Source organism: Pristis pectinata, chromosome 8 (assembly GCF_009764475.1).
Source record: "Pristis pectinata isolate sPriPec2 chromosome 8, sPriPec2.1.pri, whole genome shotgun sequence".
NCBI classification, from domain to species: domain Eukaryota; kingdom Metazoa; phylum Chordata; class Chondrichthyes; order Rhinopristiformes; family Pristidae; genus Pristis; species Pristis pectinata.
The window spans coordinates 81,912,523-81,939,459 of NC_067412.1; the positions used below are offsets into that span (position 1 = coordinate 81,912,523).

The window sequence follows — 26,937 nt, forward strand, 5'->3', positions numbered from 1 at the left end:
TGTCCCCTCCTTCGCCCTGTTCTAGCATTGGCAAGATTTGAACACAGACATAAATTTGTGAAATGTTAATATTGATTTTGCTTTTCAGCCTCTAACTTAGTGCAAATGATAATGGCCAGTGGCCCTCTCCAATTCCTACTGTCCTTGATGCTGAAATCTATTCATACTAAATTATACACCGCATGGTGACATAACTTGGGTGAGTTCTGACAGTTCTCTTCTCATCTGTGGAGAAAAGATGCTTGAAGTATTTCTCCACACAGAAAGGGGGAAAATTCAGAGGATTTGCCAACTAAGTTTTTTTTTTAGGTATTTATTTATTAGTCACATGTACACTGAAACACACAGTGAAATGTGTCTTTTTGCGTTACTGAGAATGTGCTGGGGGCAGCCCGCAAGCGTCGCCACTCTTCTGGCGCCAACATAGCATGCCCGCAGCTCCTAACCTGTACGTCTTTGGAATGCAGGAGGAAACTGGAGCACTCAGAGGAAACTCACGCAGACACACAGGGAAAACATACAAACTCCTTACAGACAGCGACAGGAATTGAACCCGGGTTGCTGGCACTGTAATAGCATTACACTAACCACTACACTACTGTGCCTTAGGATACTTGAGTTGTTTTGAGAATACTCTTGATTGTTCTCTTGGCACTGAAGAAACAGAATATAACTGGTGGGGTGGGGGGTGATAAATTAAAAAGGTAAGGTAATTCGGGGGTTGGCATTAATGGGGAATCATCCATATGAGAAAAGACCATTTGGAAATCAAATCAGCCCCTTGCTCCACCCCTTCAGGACTCCACAATCACAGTTTCCTTTTATTCTGCACCTCTTAAACAGTAAAACTTCTCAAGGAGTTTCACAGGAGGTTTAATCATCCAAAACCTGACACTAAATCATAAGAGGAGATATTAAGAGAGATGACAAAAATCCTCAGAGGGGGTAGGTTTTAAGAAATATCTTTAAAAAGGTTGGAAAAGAGGTGAGTGAGACTTAGGAAGGGAATTCCAAAAGTTAGTGCCCAGAGCCGATAGGGTGGCCATCAACACAGAGGTGAAGGACATTGGGTTGTTGAAATGGTCAGCTTTAGAGGAACACAGAGGTTTTTAAGGCTTGCAGGAAGGCAAAAAATAACAGAGGGAGGGAGTCAAGACCATGAAGAGCTCTTATACAACAATGAATACTTAAAACTAAAGGTATCGCTGAACTGATGCAGGTCACCGTGCATAGGAAGAAGAATAAGGATGAGATTGTTCATGGAGGTGACAAACAAGAACAAAGAAGCACGTTTCTCCACCATGCACTTACCCAAAACTAAGATGCAATTTTTTTCAGCTCTACCCCAATTCCCATCCAGTAAAGGCAAATCAGGTAAAAGTTCAGAATCCTAATCCAATCCTAAATCTCACATTATTTTATTTTCTCTTAAGTCTTGTTGGGTTAACAATCAAATATCACAGAGAACCAGGAAGGGAGGTACTTTCTAAGACTGAAATTGGGCTGCCAGTTTGGCTTTTCTGTGAAGTGGAAAACTACTTTGCCACAGCACAAATGTGGGAGTGTGCCAGCCTGGCATTTTGACTCGATAAAGCAGGAAGCATGAAACACTCAGCAACTCAGTGTTGCTAGGTCACACATAACAGTTTATTTACTTGGACAGGCAGCAAGAACTGGTGAATGCTTAGCATTGCAGCTCAGCTAGGTACATCAAAACCCTGGGATAGAGTTTCTGTTTAATTGAGGATGTCCTCCAGCCTATGGTGTAGCACTCCCACAGTGTTAAATGAAATAAATTCAGAACAGAACTAGCAACTCAAAACTGGGCATCCAGGAGGAGATGTGGATCATCAGTGGTAATTAGAATATTCTGCTGCAATTTGTCACCTCAGCATGTGATATCAAGGGTACAACATACAGCATATGCCTCACGTTGTACATATCCCTGTGTAGCGTATCCCTAACGCTGTAGATGACATGTACATATCACATACAGCGTGCAGAATAGAGTGGATCCCATTGCCATCTGTGGTTCAATAAGGTGTGTTAAAGAACATACCTGGAGCAGCCAAAATCCTGCAACTCTCCACCGAATGGCAAAGTGGGAGTACCTTCAATAGACTGACAGCAACAGTTCTGGGCAGCCACTCAACACCACCTTCTCAGAAGCAATTAGGACTGGGCCATAAACAATGGCCTTGCCAGAAACACCCACATCCCATGTGTGAATGAAAGCTTCGTGTGGGAGGAGGTAATTACCATTGTGGGAGAATCTATTTTGTTGTTTTTCATTATGCAACACTGTTTTTAAGGTCACAGTCTCCAGTATGTGGAGTAATGTGCAATATTCTAGGTACTATGCTTCAAAATAGAGAGATTGGAAAGATTTAAGGATGAGCAGATAGAATGATACCAAATATAAAAAAAGGGTGAGCCACAGGGAAAATAGGGATAACCTCAACAGCCATTTTTTTGTACTTTACTCATTCATGTGCTGTGGGTATTGTTGGCTGGGCCTAGGTTATTGTTCATTCCTGATCAGTCTTGAACAGAGTAAGTGGCTGGTTCAAAGAGCAATTATGAATCAATTACATTCTTGTAGATCTGGAGTCACACATAGGTCATACTAGAGAGTCTGGCAGATTTCTTTACTTGAAGGACATCAAAGAACCAGAAGGGTAACAACAATTTGACAGTTTCATATTCTATGTAACTCGTTTTTCTTCCAACTTAATTTAATTATTTGAATTTAAATATTCCCTTCTCCCAATTTAAATACATGTCTCCAAAGTAACTTATTCACCATATCATTGTGCCCACAAGAGGGGTAGATTGCTGTACAGCTGCCTATTGATATTGTAGTGCACAGGGAAATCTATTGCCTGCGTTTCTAAGGTCTTCAGAGATAGGATACCACACTGGAGATTCTGATGCACCATCATCTGTGCAGGCACAGTAAGTGTAGCGGTTAGCGTAACGCTATTACAGTACCAGCGACCCGGGTTCAATTCCGGCCACTGTCTGTAAGGAGTTTGTACATTCTCCCTGTGTTTGCATGGGTTTCCTCCCACATCCCAAAGATGTATGGGTTAGGAAGTTGTGGGCACGTTATGTTGGCTCTGGAAGCGTGGCAACACTTGCGGGCTGCTCCCAGCACATTCTACACAAAAGATGCTTTTCCATAGAACCATACAGCACAAAACAGGCCCTTCGGCCCATACTTTTCACTGTGTTTTGATGTACATGTGACTAATAAAGATCTTATGTCTTATCTTCTCCTTAGCCATAAATCAGATTTATCAGCATCCAGTTCACTGGAAGTCCCAGCTACTTCAAAGTCAATTTGTCAAATTTCCCGTTGCATTATTTTAACTATCAACTATTTTTTTTTTACAAGCATAGTACTTAATTGTGTTCTATAGAGGAGTTTCAAGAAACTGTGAAAACTGTATTTTGCTGTTGTTAACATGTTGTTAATTGTCAAGAAAAATTGGAGGTTTAGCAACATGAAAGGCAGTTTCATTCTTCTTCAGCAGTGTTATACTTATAATCATTGCATTTTCCAAATTCTTAGACATTAAGGAGCATAAATACATATTGATCTCTTTTCTCATTAATACACTTTGATTGTCCAGTGTTCAGAATACAGTGAGCTGGTAGGAAGGAATCACATTTGCATTTTTTCTACTAACACTGTCACTAGAATCAGCTTCCCTATGGGAGTGGAGGTGTGATCTAAGCACCATTTGGTGCTTTCCTGCAGAAGTGCAACAGATATAGAAACAGCCAAGCTAACTTTGCTCAGTTTACTTTACCGAGCACTTTACTGTGCTCAGTTCTGGTCGCCTCACTACAGGAAAGATGTGGAAGCCATACAGAGGGTGCAGAGGAGATTTACAAGGATGCTGCCTGGGATGCGGAGCATGCCTTATGAAAGAAGGTTGAGGGAACTCAGCCTTTTCTCCTTGGAGAGATGGAAGATGAGGGAGGGACCTGATAGAGGTGTATAAGATGATGAGAGGTATTGATAGGGTAGATAGTCAGAGGCTTTTCCCCAGGGCTGAACTGCTGGCCACAAGAGGACATAGGTTTAAGGTGCTGGGGAGTAGGTACAGAGGAGACGTCAGGGGTAAGTTTTTTACTCAGAGAGTGGTGAGTGCGTGGAATGGGCTGCCGGAAATGATGGTGGAGGCTGATACGATAGGGTCTTTCAAGAGACTGTTAGATCAGTATATGGAGCTGAGTAAAATAGAGGGCTTTGGGTAAGCCTGGTAATTTCTAGGGTAGGGACATGTTCGGCACAGCTTTGTGGGCCGAAGGGCCTGAACTGTGCTGTAATTGTTCTATGTTCTAACTGCTACTGTCATGGCGTCTTATATTAATAGTCCACATGTAGTGCTTTTGTCAGATTTCAAACCAATTTAAGAGAAAGAGAAAATAACTTGAATGAGGCATGGGATGAGGACTAGTATTTATGGAACAAAGAGAGGCTACCAGCCACTGTCTGTACTTCCCTCCCATGGAACTGATTATTGGAAGTGACATTGCAAAGGGTTCTCACAACTGCTCAGTGTTGATAACGAAAGTTGAATTTCTCTCTCAAAGAATCAAAACTTTCAGGGAGGAAGGGCCAGGATTGTTGTGTAAAGACAAAACCCTTTATATAACATGCACTGCAAGACAGAGTTATCTTTGATCATTACCTTGTATTTTAAGTAGGGAAACAAAAAGGGGTATATAGAGCTTTATCCAAAATTCATCATATTTATTTGTAGACAGTTTTAATGGTGATACGGCATACCATTTTCTCTATTTTGATTTACTTCTGTAACATGATGCTGAATACATCTGATAATTTGTTTGAGTTGGCTCTTTCCTTATTAAAATATGGCACCACTTCACTATAAATTAATTGCAAATAATTCAGTATACCTTCAGAATTTCACTTCACATCAAATTTCTGGGCATACACCCACAGTGAACAGACTAATTGTAAAATGTTAATATTCATGAATGTACATATTCAGAGCAAAAGGAACCTTATTAAAGCACAGATTTCTTCCAGTACTTATGGCTGTCTGAAATACAGCATGTTGCTTTGAAGATTTATTTAGAATTAATCTGAATGTATTTCTTTTAAGGATAAAAACATATAAATAAATTCAGCATATCCCTTTTTGGTTGTTTAATTTTAGGAATGATTTGAATAGCATGTGAACATTAAAATAAAAGCTGCATTCATAGCTATTCCATGCTTAATACCAACACCATTTAGCTCATGACAAGCCACAGCAGTACTGTTAATGTACTCAAGTCTATGACTTCTAATCTGATGCATCAGTGATATATTTCTTACAAAGTTATGTCTGCTGATCTTGCTCCCTGCTTTGGTGGCTATCCTTAGGAATATGGATGGAGAGAAAATATTCCAAATGTTCTCACTCTAGGCAAGGTTTCCTATGCAATAAGAAACTTGGAAGTGTTCATGGGCATGAATTAGGTTTGGTTCCAACAGATTAACTCATCTCAATGATAAACATCATCTTTGTTCATGCCTGATGATGAAGTGCTGGAGGGTTGCTTGTGCCATTGGAACTATAACCAAGGAAGCTCCAACACTATTAGAATAAAGCAGGAAAATTGACAAGCAAATTCCTGCTGTGCTGGTGGGTTGGACATCAAGTGGATTTATTAAAGAAACAGCCTATTGGTTGGCCAGTATTTCTGATACTGCCTTTTATGATAAGGGTCATCCACTTCATTCAGCAGGATATGGAATTTAACATAATAGAAGCAATACAAATATAAAAGTACAGGCACATAGATCACATTAACTTTATTATAATTACTACCTACATAGATTAGGATAAACACTGTTAGTAGGACACCACACAAAATGCTGGAGAAACACAACGGGCCAAGCAGCATCTATGGAAGGATATGGACCATCGGCATTTTGAGTCGAGACCCTTCATCTGGTCCAGATAAAGGGTCTCAACCCCGAAACATCGACTGCCCATTTCCCTCCACAGATGCTGCTTGACCTGCTGAGTTCCTCCAACTTCATTTATGTTGTTCCAGATTCCAACAGCTGCAGTCTCTTGTGTCTCCACTGTCAGTAGGACAACCAGAATGCTGAATTTGACAACTTAGAACAGGGGGATGTCGTGTTCGTGAGGAGAAGAGCAAAATGGTTGTTATGTGGAATTCTTTAAGCAGGGGCAGACTTTATTATTACTAAGCAGGATTAAGAATCCCATATATCATTGCCTATCTGGTGCTGGTGTGAGAGACATCTTGGCTTGAAAGGATATCGGAGAGAAGGAGGAAGGATTTCGTCATAATGGATAATTGCATGGAGATAAGGGGTTGATAGAGGTGAATACGTTGCTGAGGCGTGGAAAAGGGTTCCATAAGGATAAGTAAGAACTGCATCATCAGAATGGTCTAACTTGATCCAGACAATGACAAGATTTTCTTTGTGGAAAGGATAAATAAGATTGCTCCAAGGAGTTTACATTAGTAAGTGGGAGGATGGGCTTGGGGAAAACCAGTGCAGAGGGAAGATACTAATACTAAAAACAAATAAAAGGGAAGAGAGTAAGCTGATACTTAGAAATGGTGTTTAAGATGTTACAGATAAAGGGTAAATTAAAGGATGTTTGATTAAACCAGGAGAGAGTAATAAGAAATTGTGAGCAAGGCATTACAGTGGAAGGTTAGGTTAGAGTGTATAGACTAAAGAAGCACAAATCTGTGGAGTGTAAGGAATAGAGTGAGTGAATTACAGGTACAGTTCAACCACAGGAGTATGACATGGTGGCTAGCACTGAGACATAGTTCAAAATAGTTAGAACTTTAAACTAAATGTATCAGGTCTAAAAGATAGGTAGGGAAGTGATGGTAGTTGGGAGGGGAGTATGGGTGTAATGGGTGTTTTTAATGGGCATAAGCAGGTACTGGAGATTTTGTAGGAAAAATAATCAACAAAGTAGTACTTTAGTTGTTGACTCCCTAATAGCAGTTATGAAGTGGCAGAATATATCAATGCATGAATAAGACGAGAATGTAACAAAGCAGGATGATTTTAATGGGAAATATTAACTTTTATTTAGATTGGGATAAGCAAACTAGCTCATGTTTGAGATAGCCATATGTTTCTGGAGTGTGTAGAGGATCACTTTTTGCAGAAATACATCTAAGAATCAACAAGTGAGCAGGCCTTACTAAATTTAGTAATGACTAATAAACTAAGTTTAATTAGCAGCCTAACGATGAATGAATATTTATCCATTACTAAGCCTAATACAATCAAGATCAAGGTATTGTTTGAAAGGCAAAAACATGAAAGAACTACAAAGGGACAAGATTTGGTCAGAGCTGATTTCAATGCAATGAGACAAGAACCCGCTAAGGTAAAGTGGGCAAATCTGCAAATATGCGAGATCACAGTAGTGTAATAGAAGATATTAAAAATCTATGTTAATGCGATACAGAACCAGTTCTAGAGCTCCATTTACAAAAAGAAAGTCTGGATAACTAAAAAGGTAAGGGAAAACATAATACCAAAAGAAAAAAAAATCACAAAATGGTAAAAACTAGCACAGACCCGGGTTAAAAATTACAAAAAGGAGTTTAAAAAGAAACCTGGACGATATCAGAATTTGCACAAAAAATTTCAGCATTGTTTTAGGAAGAGAGTGGTGAAGAGAATTGCCAGCCCCTTAAAAATGTAAACAATGGTGACTCTTGCCTGTATTCTCTGAGAAAACCAGCAGCTCTGTGTTTAACTGTTGGCATCTCCACATAATTGTCAGGAAGCCTGGACCTCCAGCATAAATATGTGCAAACATGGGAGTCCTGAACTTCTCCAGAGGTCTAGTTGGTGAATGTCACATCTGTGCTCACACTGGGTGCCTCACAATTACCCAAACAATGAGGCAGAGGTAAGTCTCAGTTAATTCAGATAATTAAATGAATTAATAACTGATTTTAATGTCTTTCTAGAGATTTTAGATATCTTTTTCATAAATGTTGAATAAGCCGCAATAGCATTTAATAATGATTGATTTTTAATAGGATTTGAAAGTTTGTAAATGGCTAAGCCAGCTGTCAAAACACTTCTGTTACAGTGGAAAGGCTCTACAATCAGGATGGTTGTGGTGTTATGGACCAAGTTGCCACTGGAAGATCTGCTCAAAGTTAGCGAGCATCTATCGGGGAGGGAAGAGGTGAGCAGTGGGCCATTCCACTGAAGCAATGGCTACAGTGATGTAGGGGAGGGAGTTCCAGGATTCTGATCCAACACAGATGTGGGAAGAGTTAACATACTTTCCCAAGTTAGGCCAGTGTATGACACAGAGAGGAACTTGTAAGTAGTGGTTTCTTTGCGTCTGTTGCCCTTTCCTTTCTTGGTTGTAGTGGGTGCAGGTTTGGGGGGTGCTATTAAAGTTGCCTGGATGGATGGTGCAAACTGGAGCCTCAGTGCACCAGTGAAGGAAGGAAGGAAGGAACATTTAGAATGGTGGATGGTCTTAATTAAGTGGGCTGCATTGTCCTGGTCTCAATTGTTGTTGGAGCTACACTCATCCAAGCCTGAATTACGCTTTGTAGAAAGCTAAAAGGCTTTCAGGCAGCAATTGAGGAATCTGGCAGTGTATCTCCAACTATTGACCTGCTTTTCTGACCAACATTTATGTAGTTGGTCTAGTTAGATGTCTGATCTACGGTGACTACAAGGTATTGAAGGTGCTGCACTCAGTAATGGCAATGCTGTTGAATGTTAAGAGTAAATTGGTTGACTCGAATGCTGGAAATATTCATTACCTGGTACTTGTGTGATGTAAGTGTTACTTGCAATTTATTGGCCCATTCCTGAATGAATTCTAGGTCATGTTCCACATAGGAATAGAATGATTCTTTTTCTGAGGAGTTGCAAATAGAATTGAAAACGGTACAATTATCAGTGTATAAATTTGAATGTAGCAAATAAGGGGATTTAAATAGAACAGGGTTAAAGGCAAAAGACTAAATGCAGTAGAGGTTCATAGAAACTTGATGGGGAAGGGCAGGGGGAGAGTTGTGGTATACAGGTGATTGAAATGCCATGGTTAAATTCAGAAAATAATTGAAAAGGCTAAGAACATGCTGACCTTTATTCAAGAGAAAAAGGGTAAAGGGAATGGAAATAATGTTACAGCTATACAAAGAAATGGTTACAATACATATTATGATAATTATAAGCACTTCCGGATGACACAACTTAGAAAGCATACATTGACCTTGGAGGGAGTGAACCACAAGTTTATTAGGTTGATACCTGGACACCAAAGTCGAAGTGATTATGGTGCTGCAATTATACTGCCTCAAATTTAGAAGCTTAAGGGATGATTTGATCATAGATGTTGAACTGAGAAGGTAGATGGAGGGAAACTACCTTCACTGATTGGCAGCCTGGGACTAGACATTAAAGCAAGGACTAGCTGAATGTTAGATCACAGGAATGAAGTTTGGATACATTCTTATACATAGAGCGCGGTAGACATTTGGAACTCTTTTGCACAAATCACAATGGATCCTAGATAGGACAGATTTTTGGTAAGCAAAGTTGTCAAGATATTTGTGGAAAAGGTAGGCATACAGATTTTGGTTACAATCAGCCATAATCTCACTGAATGGTGGAGTAGGTTTGGATAGATAAATAGCCTATTCCTGTACCTATATTCCTTCATAACTAATGGTTTAATGTTGCATTCTATCTTGTTAACTTGTTCAAATTTCATTCAGTAATGGTGCAGCAGGTGATACTGCTTCCTTCCAGCTCCAGCGATCTGTGTTTGATCTAATCCTCTGTGCGGTCTGTGTGGAATTTGCATGTTCTCCCTCTGACTGTGTGGTCTTATCCCAGATGTTCCAGTTTCGAACTATATCCCAAAGACATGCTGGTTGGTAGGGTAATTGGCTACTATAAATTACCCCTGGTGTTGTTGGGGTAGAAGGACAATTGCAAGGAGCTAATGGCCATGAGAGAGGTAATGGATTACAAAGAAATAAGTAGGGGGAATGAGATTGATGGGAACTGGCATAGACTTGATGGGCCAAATGCTGTAAGAGAAATATAAAATATCAATGTCCAGCAAATCACAGTTGGACAAGTCCATCAATGATCGAATTGTCCACTAATCACCTCAGGTAATCAAACTAATTTTTTGTTGCTTCATAAATTACTCAGAATCAAAGCCGAATCTAGCATGGTGAGAGCAACATGGCTTTGCAAACAGAGAATCAACAGGGTAACTCCTGAATCAATGGCAATAATGAGTGAGGAAGCAGAGGAATGATGAAGAAAAAGGGTAAAATTATTGAAAGTTAGGTGCAGAAAGAGAAATAGAGTGAGGGAAAGAACAATGGGGGTAAATGTAAAAGAAACAAACAGATAGGTAAACTCAAAAAGTAAAAAATTTAAAAATTGATATTTTTAAAACTTCATACAGTTGACCACATGCAGGATAAATCTGAAAACTTGAAATTCTGTCCACTCTGAGACAAAGGAGGATTGCGATTATATGAAAAATAACATTGGTACTTAAGCTCTTAGTTACTGGAATTAATTTTCAGTTTGTAGTTTAATGAGAAAATGCAGAAATTCGGTCAATTTTTATAAATCACAGAGAAGTTGGGATTGTGGGGCAAAGTGAATGGTGGAATGGTGTAAATGGACAAGCAAGCTTGGGAGCTTCATAAATCACGGCATATAACACAGTGTGCCATTGACACATCATTATTTTTCCAAGAAGATCCAGCTCAATATACATAGGTATAGCACACACAATTAAAATAGAATCACGAATGTAATGAATGTCTGCTTAAGCTGTAAAAATTCTGAATGGAATAAATCTCTTGATATAATAAATTATATCATCTGCAAATTAAGGAAAGCCAATCATTAGAAAGAAATTGGCTTAAATTTAGTTAAGTCGGATTTGCTTTCAATTTTTTCAAAAAGGGGGTTGTTGAAGTTAACTCATCAATCAGTGATGTTTTAATTAAAAGATAAACTTCAGAGAAACCACTTAAATACATACTAATTGCTTGTAGATAGTTATTGACTTGTTTTATCAGATGGAAGAATAATTCCCCATACCTGTTTCAAAGCCCGTTCTATATCAATTCCTTGACTCCAAGGCACTGCAGGATTGGCCAAACAGTCTCCAGTAGTTACTCTTCTTGAAATATCAATCCGCTGTTTTCGTAAATAACGAAAAGCTTCTGCGATGACAAATATTCCATCGTATGTCAAGGCAGCAGTAAACTGAATAAAATCAAAAAAGTTTGCTTTTTAAATATAAATCACATCAATCCTTTTTGTTCTGTATAGTTTGCTAGCCATTCCACAAACATCAATATTCAAAAGAGCGTGATCCATGGTTTACTGCTTTCGTTTCTTGGTTGAACTGCTACATAAATTATATTGAAGAGCATGAGATTGCAGCATCAGAGTGGGTTTATGTAAATTCACTTTTTATCATGAGAGATCACCTAATGACATTAGTGCCTCACCTGGAGGGATTGACTGCTAAAATGATCTCATACTCCCAGTTAAATTATGAGCATGCAATAATAGTGGAAAGAAGAGCTAACATGAAAGGACGGAGAATAAAACGTAAAAAAAAACCTCCTGTGATTTTAGCTTATTAAAAATTGCGGTCACAATGTTAGTAGTTGTGGAAAGCATTAATTTTCCAATCGATTTAATAATTCCTCAACACTTTTATTGAAGAACTGTATACCCATACTATTTCACACCTCATTAATGCTTCCTTTGAAGGCTGAATTCAAATTATGCACGTCAGCTCTTTTACATTAATTTGATTAAGAACATTTTGTGCAATTGCTGATAATGTGAGAATGCAGCAGGGTAGGGCATGAGCAAAAATGCTGGACAGTATAGGAAGCAAGATCATTTGTTTCTACTTTGGAATGCTGAAAGATCTAACTTCAACTTGAAAGATCTAACTTTAACTCATGAACAGTGCAGTGATGAGTTACTTGGTTGTTCTATATGTAACATGTAAATGTATAATCGGATATGCAAGTACCTCTCAGTGTGACAGAGTGAACACACAAAAGTTGTCTTAAACAGTCATAGACTGAAGTGTAAAGTCAGGAATTTGGTACCAGTGGTAAATACTGAGTGCATACATCTCAAACTGAAACTTAGTTTACCCTATGCGAGGCTTATGGAGAAGGTGAGGAGACATGGGATCCAAGGGAACATTGCAGTGTGGATCCAGAACTGGCTGGCCCACAGAAGGCAAAGAGTGGTTGTTGAAGGGTTGTATTCTGAGTGGAAGTCGGTGACCAGTGGTGTACCTCAGGGATCTGTACTGGGACCCTTACTATTTGTAATTTTTATAAACAACCTGGATGAGGAAGTGGAGGGGTGGATTAGTAAATTTGCGGATGACACGAAGGTTGGGGGTGTTGTGGATAATTTGGAGAGCTGTCAGAGGTTACAGAGGGACATAAATAGGATGCAGAGTTGGGCTGAGAAGTGGCAGATGCAGTTCAACCCAGGTAAGTGTGAAGTGGTTCATTTTGGTAGGTCAAATATGTTGGCGGAATATAGTCTTAATGGTAGGACTCTTGGCAGTGTGGAGGATCAGAGGGATCTTGGGGTCCGAGTCCATAGGACGCTCAAAGTAGCTGCGCAGGTTGACTCTGTGGTTAAGAAGGCATATGGTGTATTGTCCTTCATCAATCGGGGAATTGAATTTAGGAGTCGTGAGGTATTGTTGCAGCTATATAGGTCCCTGGTCAGACCCCACTTGAAGTATTGTGCTCAGTTCTGGTCGCCTCACTACAGGAAAGATGTGGAAGCCATACAGAGGGTGCAGAGGAGATTTACAAGGATGCTGCCTGGAATGCGGAACATGCCTTATGAAAGCAGGTTGAGGGAACTCGGCCTTTTCTCCTTGGAGAGACGGAGGATGAGGGGGGACCTGATTGAGGTGTATAAGATGATGAGAGGTATTGATAGGGTAGATAGTCAGAGGCTTTTCCCCAGGGCTGAATTGGTGGCCACAAGAGGACATAGGTTTAAGGTGCTTGGGAGTAGATATAGAGGAGATGTCAGGGGTACATTTTTTACTCAGAGAGTGGTGAGTGCGTGGAATGGGCTGCTGGAAACGGTGGTGGAGGCTGATACGATAGGGTATTTCAAGAGACTGTTAGATAGGTATATGGAGCTGAGTAAAATAGAGGGCTATAGGTAAGCCTAGTAATTTCTAGGGTAGGGACATGTTCAGCACAGCTTTGTGGGACGAAGGGCCTGAATTGTGCTGTAATTGTTCTATGTTCTACTTAGAATTTGACATAGAACAATAAAAATGGTAAAAGTAATTGCAGCATTGTCAATAGTTAACAGAATTTGCCTCTCAGAGGTGAATGACAATTGATTGGCTATTTAGGAATAGGTACTGTGAGCAGGAAGATTAGGGAGATCTTGTAAGCCGAATGTAGCATGACCACACAGGGCTGTCATTGAAGGAATATATCATAAAGTTGAGAACTTGGTGAGGGTTGGAACTGGAGGCAGAGGAGAAGGATGGGCAGCATTTGCCTTAAGTACTTGAGTGGTTTACATTTGAGGCATAAAGTATAGAAAATGTTCTCCAGTCTGTAGTGTAAAGTTTTGTGTAAATTAATGTTTCTAAAAAGCTATAACAGACTAAGTAGATATAAATAGTAGCCTGGATCCTCTGCTGACTGGTGAAGCCACCATTTGCTCACCAGTCACCTGCTCTTGAAACTCACTCTTTCTGGAATGGATCCCAGGTGCAAACTTACAGGAAGCCAGCTCCCAGCACAGCACAGGGCCCTGCTGAATGAAAGTGGCCAAAAGCACCCCTGAACTTCTTTGAGAGCTAGTTAGCGTCACGCTATTACAGCGCCAGCAACCCAGGTTCAATTCTGGCCACTGTCTGTAAGGAGTTTGTACGTTCTCCCCGTATCTGCGTGGGTTTCCTCTGGGTGCTCCAGTTTCCTTCAACGTTTCAAAGATGTACTGGTTAGCAGTTGTGGGCATGCTATGTTGGCGCCGGAAGCGTGGCGACACTTGCGGGCTGCCCCTGGAAAACTCTACGCAAAAGATGAATTTCACTGTGTGTTTTGATGTATATGTGACTAATTAAGATATCTTAATGTTAAATCTTGTCTCCAGGTTAATTGCTGTCCAAGAAATTCAATGTCTGTATATGTTGGACATTCACAAACATTCGAAAATAGTCTATATTTTAATTGTTAGGTTTCTATTATAAATGTTTAAAATGATGAAAGCATTAAAACATTAAGAAGCAATTAAACATAATTAAATGTTTTAAATCAATGTAATTAACAGAATAAGAATATTACCTTCCATTTACCCTTCCTTCTGCATAATTTCTTAAAAAATATAAATCAATGGGTCTCCTGTGCACAGGCTCAATGGGAAGATTACAAGTGTTAGGAAAGCCATGGAAATTAGTGCTTCCAAGCTGGACTACATGATCACTTATATCTGCCTTCACTGATGAGTCCCAAACGTTCACTGAGTTTCTTTTGTAAAAGCTGGGAATCCCAGGAGATCTGCCCAACTGTTAGATAGACACTTAGACTCTTAGATAGACACATGAATGATAGAGAAATGGGGGAGGGCTATGTGGGAGGGAAGGGTTAGATAGATCTTAGAGCAGGATAAAATGTCGGCACAACATTGTGGGCTGTAATGTTCTATGTTAGTCGGAAGATCTGGACCAATATAGACCAAAATATAGCAAAGTAGGTTGCTACTTCATAGTGTGGTTTATCAGAATTTGTGGACAGCAAGATTATCTCAAATGAACAAGTCTACAGTAGAAGTCATTGCTTTTTATCTTTCTGGCTCAGACTGAATGAAATGTACCATAAGTTAGTAATATTCTGATGTATCAGAGAGGAAAGGAGTAACTCAACAGCTTGGTCCAGATCTTCACTGCACTACCTGGGGAAGTGTATGACCAAAAATGGGGTAGCCTGTCTGATACAGAACAACAAGAACCTAAGGTACAGAACAAGAATCTACTTGAAATGGTTCTTTCCAACAAGGACAATGTACTTTCTATCTGGAAGGACAAGGACAAGTATAACACTGACAGAATAACGTTGAGGATAGGATTCTGGAGCAGAAGAATGTCTGAAGTAGACAGTTGGAGGAGATGTTTAAATTGATAGATGTAATGGATTCAATAATTATGTGGGCTGCAGATATCCTTTGTAATCAGGATAGAAAGCCCCAAATTTTACATCGTCTACCTTTCAGGGTGAGGTAGACTTCAAACCAGCACTAAGGGAAATTGCCAAGGAAGGGGTAGGACACAATCATTGGGAGCCATGTTAGGATCACTAATAAAGGAAAGAGTCAGTAAACAGATCTATTTGAAGAGTACCAAAGTCTAGGAACTTAATTAAAGAACAGGATCCCAAGGGTTGAAATGTCTGGATTTTATTCTTCAAAATAACAGATTTTCACCTCTCACCCTGAGCTAGATTGATTATCACTCATTCTGTCTGTTTCTCCACTTTAGTCTATGCTTGTGTGTCTTTATTTTGGGTTTGGACATTTTCCAAAGTTACAAAATTGCTGGGCAAATGCATTGCTAAATGATGTACTATTCAAAAGATTCCTCTCTAAGTCAGGACTCTTCTTTAAGACCATTAGGTCAACTATCCATTACTTGTCTAGTATGTATGTTGAGCTCCAACAGCATTGCACAGCCACTGAGGCCGAATTGTGGTTTAAAGATCACAATAATATATTTTTCATGAAGCTTTAATGAGCCTGGTGCATGCCTGGTGAGTAGGTTCTTAGTGCCTTTGTTGATTTCCAAGTGCAAAGGAGATGGCAGGCCTTATCAATTAGTAACACTGCAATGCTAAAAGCAATGAGTATTGCACTGAGTAAACAAAGGAAATATTCTCATCTGGCAATTCAACATTCAATAATTCCTTAATAAAGAAATGGCTTTTTCACTTGCTTTTAAGTTACTGTGCTTGCTTTCAACCAAACTTGAGTTTCTGCACAATTGTGGGAGGACATCAGTGCTAGGCACATATACATAATCTAGTTTTCTAAGCTGGTGATTTTCTTTATGTATGTAGAAATTGTGGAACTACATTTTGTAATATAGGCATCTGCTGACAGTTCCTTTTGGCCGCCCTGCCTTCTGATTTACAGCGTGCCATTTCATCCATTCAAATGCAAAAGCCAGAAACAAGCAACAATCTCTTGAATGACTAGTTGTATTGTAGGCAGCTTAAACTCTTGAATGAGTGGTGATATTGTAGGCAGCTTAACAAGTTAATGCAATTGCACTTTTTACTGTTCAGATCATTCATTGTGAAATATCTTTAATATACAAATATAGACAACATTCTCCTTACAGGAACAAACTATTATGATAGCTAATAGGGATTAAGGCTGAGCATTTGGATAAGTGTGGAATTTTGACTTCTTTGAAAAGAATGTGCAAGAGCAGTATACAATTTCTATCAGTCAGCTGGGAAATTTAGATACAAGCTGGTGCTAGATCTCCAGAACCTGTCTCAACTTGTCTGAATAGAGATCAGATGTCCATGCATAAAAGAACCACTGCTTTTTTACAATGAGAACAGGTTGAAATCTTAAAGTTTCTTGCCATAATTCAACAGTTTTGTTTTTACTGTTCAATAGTTTTGTTACTGTACAGTGACTAATCACTAGCACTGCACACCATTTGTAGTCAAGTTGCTATTAGCATGGATGCTGTCAATGACAACTGCTAAGTTGTCCCTTCAGTCTCGAGGTGAATAAACCAGCCTTCCCTTCCTTTAGAAAAAAAATACATATTTTAAGACTACCTTAAACACATGATCTGCCCAACACCAGCCCTCACAGGTAGCTACTACACACTACTTCAGTGGCTCACTCCACCTCAAAGCTGCATGGTGATAAGATCATTGCTTTGTTTCAGGAGCAGCAGCAGCAGCAAGGGGTTCAGGCCAGGTTCATCCTGAGTGAATACAGATTATGGGAGAGCATAACTATGCTTGTACATGTTTGGACTCCAGGACCAAGAGCGCTATAATACATCAGTGCTCTGCAGGGTAGCATAAATCAGGAAATTTAGCCTGTACCATTTATTTGTGTGGAAATACTATGCTTTCTTGTAGGTTAAGATCATGCTCAGTGTGTTTCTTTTGTTGCTGGTTCGTGACACCTCATATGAAGCTTGTTTAACATCAGCTGGAGAAATTGTTTCGGTCTAGAGTAATGGACGAATTCTACAATCACACCACATGTCTGACCAGATTGTAAAATAAAGATTAATCCCTATAAACTGTTGACCATGGAGTTTAGGTGCAATTGCTGCACTCCTGTAACTGCTAAAATCTCACACACAGTCTGGCTGTAACATTGCTATGTGGAACTGAGTGATTGACTGTCATAATTGATACGAGATAATATGTTTGCATATGGATTATTCTGTAGGTAATAAACTAGCTTTAACATAGATCCCCGGTGGTCTCTGGAGCTTTGTATCAAAACAAGCTAACACTTTATGACCGTATAAATGCTGTTTGATCTGAAACAGATTAGGATTAGTTTGAAAAATACTGTTTTTTAATTCATAGTTATTAAAATGTACCTGCAATTGAATAGCTGAACTTAAAACAAAATAGGGTCAGATAGAAACTGTGGCCAAACAGCTGTTAATTTAATTTGTGTTATGTGGGATGTGTGGTACCCTTCTTATTGATTCTATTGTGCTTTTTAGCCCTGATATACTTAAGTTTCTGTCAAGAAAAAGCTATTTTGCTCACAGAACCCACTCCTGTGTAAATGTACATAATTTCCATTTGTGGATTCTTTTATTTAATCCACAGAATGAGATGAAATAAGACAAATATTTGTGGATTATATGTTTTGAAAAATAGTGGGAGATGGGAGGTTATTGGGGATAAAAGAAATGACAAGTCAAATTATTTAATATTTGCACCAGCAATCAGATCTTTTAAACAATGTGATCTCATTGACCGTATGCTGTTACCAATGAAAACTAATGCATTATTTGTTGTGCCATAATTTTGGTCATGAGAAATCTATGAAGCTTGAGGTTTACCCACACTTCCATTATTTTTCATCTACTTCATGACTTGATGGAGTTTCTTCAATTATGGAATAAATCAAATGCTAAAGGCTGGATGATTTAATATCTGCTGGCACCAGATCTGAAAACTGAACCTTGACCATTGAAATAAGAAGATGGGTGGTGCTTGAGTTAGACTGCTGATGACGTATGCCAGAAAATCAATTGCACAAGAAGAACAATTATTGAGAAAGTCTTTCAAGTGTGCACAGGAAAACAATAAAATGATAAAGCAGATTATGGTGAGAAAATAATAAACTATGGACACATTATTTGAAGACAAGAGAAAATTTGTTGAGATTATCAATGTCTGGAAAGTCGAGGCTAATAGAGTAAGAGGTAGATATATAGGAGGGAAAAATCAAGAAAATGCAAAGGCTGGAAATATGAAACAAATGCAGAGGATGCTGGAAACATTCAGCAGGTCAGGAAGCATCTGTGGAAAGAGAAGCAGAGTTAATATTTCAGGACCTGTTGCCAGAACTGGGAAAGATGGAAAGCAAGTTGGTTTAAGTTGAAGAGATGGTGGGGATGGGATAGATAGGACAAAGAGAAAAATCTATGACAGGGTGGGGCTAGGGTTGACTTGGTACTAAGTTGCTGATGAAGCCATCTTGTTGATAGATTAATGAGAGAGAGAAAGAGATAAAGATAGAGATATGTAAAAACTGTCAAATGCAGGTGTGAGCTGCAGGAAATGCTCAGAAGATCAGGCAGTGTAAAGTGGAATAAGGCAAACTGAGTTAATATTGCAGATGGATGAACTACCGCAGAACTGGCCAGTCCTGATACAAACAGAGACTTAACCCACCTACATCCCTTTGTAGCCTCTTTACCTTTTCACTATTTTACTTTCCTACCCACCTTTAAGTCAGCACATCTTTACAATGTTTGCTAAATTTGCTCTGGTCCCAGCACCAATTTCTGTTGGCACATCACATGTTATATCCTGCCAACTAGAAAAAGATCCAATTTATCTCTGCTCCCTGTTAGCCAGCCAACTTTCCATCTATGGCAATATGTTATCTCTTACACCACAGAGCTTTTATTTTCCCACAATAATGTGATGCAGCACCTTTTCAAATCTCTTCTGCAAATCTAAATACATCCACCTGGTCTCCTTTATCCACAGCACATGCACCTTCTTTTAAGGACTCTAGTATGTTGGTCAAAGATGATTTCCTTTTCACTAAGCCATATTTACTCTGCCTTAATTTTTCTAGTGCTACTAAATGTCCTCAACTAGTTAAAAACAGATACCCATTGACTTCTTTTGGCAGTTGGTATGTTCCATAAGTGTTTGAAAAATCCATAGTTTTATTAAATTGCACATGTCTACATATTGGTTTGCTCGATGCTGAAGGACTTTGGTACCTTCAAGGCTCCTGTATAAACCACTTGCTTCTAGGAATGGGTGTATTGGTAGAATGCATGGCTGGAAAAAAAATAAGAAAGAGCAAGCAGAGCAGGATACTTTGCTCAAGCAACAAATCTCCTACCTGAACCACAAAGAGGACCACTGCATCAGAAATTAACCTCCAACTATGGAGATCTCAAATCATTGAAATATGCAGGCTGTACCATTAATCTCAGAGCAGGGCAGCAACCACAAGGTCTATGGTTGGCAAGATAATGACAGCTGTGACATGTTGAGTGCCTTCCAGGCTGGAGTCATGGTGATTTGAAATATCTTAGTTGACTGCACTGTTGTGCATCGAAGGTCAATGAGACTCCCTAATCAAAGAGAGATACCTAACATTCTTGCTGGAGACCAGCAAATGGTGAAGAGTACTGCAGTTTTGCTGGAATTGTACAAATACCTAGTGTGTGAATAATGGCATGCACATTTCAATTCTGCCTTCTGCAGGAACTGAGGGAGATTCTATCCTCTCAATCTCTAGGCGATATGCAAAGACAGTGAGTGTTGTTTTTGACACAATGCCAAAAAAGCTATTTAGTTTCACAACTTCAATACTTGCTTAAGAAATTGGGGTAATTAACATTTTTTTTGGATACACTGAATGACATTTGAGTGCAGGTATGCACACATGCCTGTGGGATGGCCAAGGGTTTTAAAGGAGATGGGTAAAGAGTTAGTGGATGCACTCTGTCATCTTCTAAAATTCCATAGATTCCAAAACACTTCCCATAGATTGTAAGATAGCAAACATAATCCTTTAACAAAGGAGAAAGTGAAGAAAGAGGGAAATTTGTAATGTCACTTAGAACCATAGAACCATACAGCACAAAACAGGCCCTTTGGCCCACCATGTTGTGCCGTCCATCAAGCCACCCTCACACTATCTAACCCCTTCTTCCCGCATATCCCTCTTTCTCACATTCCTCCATGTGCCTATCCAACAAACTCTTGAACCTGTCCAATGTATCTGCCTCCATCACCACCCCAGGCAGTGCATTCCATGCACCAACCACTCTCTGGGTGAAAAACCTCACCCTGACATCTCCCCTGAACCTCCCACCCATAACCTTAAAGCCATGCCCTCGCGTCTTGAACATTGGTACCCTGGAAAGGAGGCGCTGGCTGTCTACTCTATCTATTCCTCTCAATATTTTATATACCTCTATCATGTCTCCTCTCATCCTCCTCCTTTCCAGTGAATAAAGCCCTAGCACTTTAAGCCTTTCCTCATATTCCATACGCTCTAATCCAGGCAGTATCCTGGTAAATCTCCTCTGCACCCTCTCCAACGCCTCCACATCCTTCCTATAATGCGGCGACCAGAACTGAACACAGTACTCTAAGTGTGGTCTAACTAGAGTTTTGTAAAGCTGCATCATCACTTCGCGGCTCTTAAACTCAATCCCACGATTTATGAAAGCTAACATCCCATAGGCCTTCTTAACTGCTCTATCCACCTGTGAGGCAACTTTCAGTGAGCTGTGAATATGAACCCTCAGAACCCTCTGCTCCTCTACACTGCCAAGTACCTTGCCATTTAACTTGTACTCTGCCCTGGAGTTTATCCTTCCAAAGTGTACCACCTCACACTTCTCTGGATTGAACTCCATCTGCCACTTGTCAGCTCAGCTCTGCATCCTATCAATATCCCTCTGTAAGTTCCGACAATCCTCCACACCATCCACAACACTGCCAATCTTAGTGTCATCCGCAAACTTACTAACCCAGCCTTCCACCCCCTCATCTAAGTCATCTATAAACATTACAAAAAGTAGAGGTCCCAGAACCGATCCCTGCGGGACACCACTAGTCACTGCCCTCCAACCCGAGGGCACTCCCTTCACCACAACCCTCTGCTTTCTACAGGCAAGCCAATTCCTAATCCAAACAGCTAAGCTTCCCTGGATCCCTTAGCCTCTGACCTTCTGAAGAAGCCTACCATGAGGAACCTTATCAAACGCCTTACTAAAATCCATATAGACCACATCCACCCCACTACCCTCATCAATCTTCCTCGTCACCTCCTCAAAGAACTCTATCAGGCTTGTGAGGCAAGAACTTCCCTTCACAAAGCCATGTTGTCTGTCCCTAATCAGTCCATGATTCTCCAGGTGTTCATAGATCCTATCCCTTAGAATCTTTTCTAACAGCTTACCCACACAGACGTAAGGCTCACCAGTCTGTAATTCCCTGGACTATCCCTACTACCTTTTTTGAACAAGGGGACAACATTCGCCACCCCCCAATCCTCCGGCACCATCCCCGTGGACAACGAGGACTCAAAGATCCTTACCAGCGGTTCAACAATCTCCTCCCTCGCCTCTCGAAGCAGCCTGGGGAAAATCCCATCAGGCCCCAGAGATCTATCTGTCTTGATATTATTTAACAACTTCAACACATCCTCTCTCTTGATATCTACAACCTCAAGAACATTACCCTTACCAGCACTCCCTTCCGCGTCATCAAAACCCCTCCTCTCGGTGAATACCGAGGAGAAGTATTCATTGAGAACTTCTCCCACTTCCGCCACCTTCAGGCACATTCTCCCACCTTTGTCTTTAATCGGACCTACCTTTACCCTAGCCATCCTCCTACCCTTCACATACGTGAAAAAGGCCTTGGGATTTTCCTTAACCCTACTAGCCAATGCCTTTTCATGTCCCCTTCTAGCTCTCCTCAGCCCTTTCTTAAGTTCCTTCTTCGCTACTCTACATTCCTCACGGGCCCTGTCTGAACCTTGCTGCTTATACCTTACGTATGCTACCTTCTTCTCCCTAACTAGTCGTTCCACCTCTCTCGTCACCCACGGTATCACCCTGATAGTAGCAGCAAAAAAAATGTTAAAATCTATTAATAACAGGATATTTGGAAATTAATTACAGGATTGGGCAGAGTCAACATGATTTACAAAAAGGAAATGAAGTTTGACAGACTTGTTGGAATTTTTCTGAGGTTGTAGCCAGCAGAATAGACAAAGACAAACCAATAGATGCTGTACATTTAGAATTTCAGACAGGCTTTGATGAGGAGCCACACAAAGAGATGATTAAATGAGAGATAATTAGTGCATGTGCTACAAGGGGTAATATACAAGCATGAATTGAGAATTGGTAAACAGACAGAGAACAGGGAGAAGGAATAAACAGGTTATTTTCAGGCTGGTAGGCTGTGGCTGCCATAAGAATTAGTGCTGGGACCCTGGCTGTTTATAATCTTTATCAATGATTTGGATGCGGAGACCAAGTGCAATATATCCACATTTGCTGATGACATAAAGCTATATGTCAATCTGGTTTTTAAGGAGAGACTGAGGGATATAGTCGGGCTAACTGAATGGGCAAAGACGTGACAGATGGAATATAATGTAGAAAAATGTGAGGTTATCCATTTTTGCAGAAAAAACAGAAAGGCAAAGCAATTTTTAAATGGGGAGAGAGGGATTGGGTGACAGTTGAATCACTGAAAGTTAACATGCAGATACAGAATGCAATTAGGAAGAAAAACAGCACAGTGACCTTCGCTGAGGATTCTACTGCAGTTATACTGGGCCCTGCTGAGACCACATCTGGAATGTGGAGTACAGATCTGGTCCTGCCACCTAAGGAAGGATATACTTGCATTATAGGGAGTGTGGCAACTGTTCACTGGATTGATTTCTGGAATGATGGGTTTCTCAGATAAAAAGTTTATACAGATGAAGCCTGTACTCTCGAGTTCAGAAGAATGAGAGGTGATCTCACTGAAATGTACAAAATTATTAACAGGTTGATAGGGTTAAATGTTTCCCCTGGATGTGCTGTGTAGAACCAAGGGTCACACTCAGAATAACAGGTTAGCTACAAACAGGATAGTGATAAAAAGGTATTTCTTCACCCAGAGGGTAGTGAATCTTTGGAACTCAGTACACAAGGGAGATGTGGAGGCTCAGTTACTGAACATGTTCAGGAGAGAAATAGACAGAGTTTTGGATATTAAGGGAATCAAGGGATATTGCGTTAGTGCACAAGATCAGCACGATCTTATTGAATGGCTCAACAGGCACAAAGGGCCGAATGGCCTACTCGTGCTTCTATTTCTCAAGTTATTGTTTTCTTATGCCATGGAAGTCAACGTCCAGCATCCTAGGAGCAATCATGGTGCCTTTATTCCAGTTGATTTTGTAATGTCATTCGCACAAATATCTGAAAATGGTGTCCAAAGAAAAGGAAATGATTAAACCTTGCATATTCCCATAGTAATTATCTCTGCCTGTTTTAGTGTTCCTCTACTGTACTCCTGCAATGGCTGCAGGGATCATGGTGGCACTCAGTGGAGGAGATTGGTGATGGCATTGAGGAACTTTGGGCCTGGATGCCGACTGCAGCATCGTGGCATGGGTGGCAACAACTTGTGCTTGCGGACTGTTGCGTAACACTGAGCAGACTGATACAGCGGCATAGAGGGAAGCACAAGTTTTCTTTCTAAGAGTGGGCAGCAGGTTCACATTGTATGAAGACTGTTTTCTCAGTATGTACCGGGAAGTCTCCGACATATTCAAGGGATTCTTACTTTTCATGTCTTCCATCTAGGCCTCCAATGCAGCATCAGAAAACCTTGGAACTATCCCTCTCCCAAGTTTTGCCATTCACATGAACACAGGAAAACAGGTACAAGAATAGCCATGTTAGCCCCTCGCACTTCACTGTTCCCTGGTCAATTTCATTGCAGTACAACCTTTAGCCACAATGTGACTCTCCTTTCAACAGATGCAGACTTGCTTTAATAAGGGTAGCCTTGTTGAACTGATGCTGGCTATTTCTGATTTTGGTACTCTGGCTGATGCATACAGTTAATCAACAATCTGGTTACCGCTGGCAGCACACAGATCTCATTCTAATAAGCAGACACCATGGAATTGGCATGCTGTCTGCAATGCAATCAACAAATGCAGGTTAATCATGATCTCTGTGCCTAGTTTTGAATATTTTCCAAGTTAGACCCCAAAATGTTTAAATTAAACTGTCAGGCTAGTTTCATTCAATAAGCAGTTCTGTTCACTGATGCTGCAGATATCAATTTTACTCCCAGTATCCCGTTTCTGGTTGATAATCTTTTTATGATGTATTTCAAGTCAGTACATATCCTTCATACTATAAGCCACAATTTAATGAAAATCTTGGGAACCATTTTACAACAATATAGTTTGAGACAAACCATTTATGAGGTACAGAATAACCATGGATGATTTTAGGTACAAAGGAAATGAAGACACACAAGATACTGCAGATGATATCACTACCACCTATGACCTCCCAGCTTCTGGCGCTATTACAACTCTTCTCTCCCCTATCCACCTATCACCTGCCAGCTCTTGCTCCACCTCTTTCCTCCAACTTTTTATACTGGCTTTCTTCCCTCTATCTTTCAGTTCAGATGAAGGGTCTTGACCTGAAATGTCGACTGTCCATTTTCCTCCAATAGATGCTGCCTGAACTGATCAGTTTCTCCAGCTTTTTGTGCGTTACCAAGGAAATGAGATTTATTTCAACAAAATGGTCTATTCACAAATCTGACTTTCCCACTTATTTTATTTAGGTTTTAAGAATAAAATAGAAATCTCTATAGAAGATAAATAAATATATTGAAAGTTTGCAGTTAGTATTAAGCATGTCCAGATTTGTGGGACTACATTTGTGTGCTACTTAAATGAAGGAGTTCAAGTTAATAGAAAAAAATAATGGAAAGAGAATTAAAAAATATTTAAGCAATTGTCATTTAATGTATATTCCAAATATAATCTTGGTGCAGCATGGGCAGAGAAAATTGAGAACTTTTGGCTTGTGCATAAACAGCCTATTGACAAAAATCAGGCTAGACTGTTTAGATTGTAAAGTTCACATTATATTTAGCTTATTTCCTAGTCACTTGCAGATATTGTTGTTGTCTCTTAAAAATACGGCATGTGATTTTATAAGTCTGCTTTATGGCAGGCAAAACACTGGCAGTCATAATTCTGCCATAAGGTTTTCCATCAGATTTAGGACTGCAGCATATAGCTCTTCTACCAGGTTGTCCCATTTCTCTTTAGAATCCTGTATAAAAATAGGTAAAGTAAAAGGCAGGAAAAATCTAGACTACTTAGAATCTTTGAAGACTTTCTATTAGTATTGGTATAAAATTACCTTCCTGTACACACGGGATATTGGTGAGTAAAGCTAAACAGAAGCTGTGTGATGGTTTATTTTATCTGTTGGCCCACATTGTGCTAAACAAGTCTTAAGCCAATACTTGTTAAATAATCACATCAGTATTGAATTGACGGCATTTCATAATTTATTTATGATTTTTTTTTTGGAATTTCAATGATTTACAGGCTTTTGATGCTGATCGACTTACTTTCATCTGGCAAAAGACTTCAATGCAAAAACAAGATTTCATACAAAATGGATCTGGATCTTTCTCTCCAAAGATGCTGTGGATTCTAGGTCTAGAAATTTTCATGACCAAAGCTGATGGATTTCCAATAGATAAGAGGATTAAGCAGTATAGAGAAAAGGCAGGTAAGTAGAATTGAAGTTGGGATCAATCATAACATAGAACTGAATCAAAAAACTCAGTGGTCTCAATCTATCCTTTCTTTCCTGTGTTCCCATGCCAAATGATTGTGAACCCAGGTTTTTAGTCTGGGTTAGTTTTTATGAGCACCAGTGCAAAATAATTTAGTTTTGCAAATATCCATATAATCTTATCAGTATTGAACTTCTACAAAGGAAATAACTCACTAAGAAGCTCACTACAACAAATGCCAGAGAAGCAACAACTATTCTATTATGGGGATAGGGCAACTGTCAGCCCATCAGTCAACAATGAACATTTTAGAGAAAATGACCTCTTAAGGCAAAGTACAGGGATTTACCTCAGCCTTTCAAGAGAAGGGAGAAAGATTTATTACAATTTCGAGATGCAAGAGCTTACTTGTGCTACTCGCTTTGCAGCTCAATCTTCAAGAGGATAGCGCAGATTGAGAAGTCATTCTGAAATAATCTCTCAGTTGAAAATGAAAATTTGTAGATATTTTGCAATACCAGTATATTCAATGTGAATCAACTGAATTGTTTTGATCAATAGTAGACTTATAGTTATCAATTTCAATTTGAGGTAGCAATTAAAAGTGAGAAGTGAGAGATTTTTGATAACAAATAGAGAATTATACTAATCTCATTCACTCAATGGAAACACATGTATAGAAATTCATCTGCAGTTGGTAGCATCAATGTACATTATTTTGTCTCCAAAATTCATTTAACAATGCACTGATGGTACTATATAGGGAGT

General features: G+C 39.7%; 1 protein-coding gene across 6 annotated transcripts in view; it reads right to left on the reverse strand.

Moving 5' to 3' along the window:
• LOC127573018 (glutamate receptor 3-like) overlaps window positions 1-26,937 on the reverse strand; it is a 239,866-nt gene that overhangs the window by 106,862 nt on the left and 106,067 nt on the right. For all 6 annotated transcript variants that reach the window (XM_052020759.1, XM_052020756.1, XM_052020760.1 and 3 more), the window contains one exon: window positions 11,144-11,311. In XM_052020759.1, coding sequence (XP_051876719.1) covers window positions 11,144-11,311 — 168 coding nt within the window. The remainder of the gene's footprint in view (window positions 1-11,143; window positions 11,312-26,937) is intronic.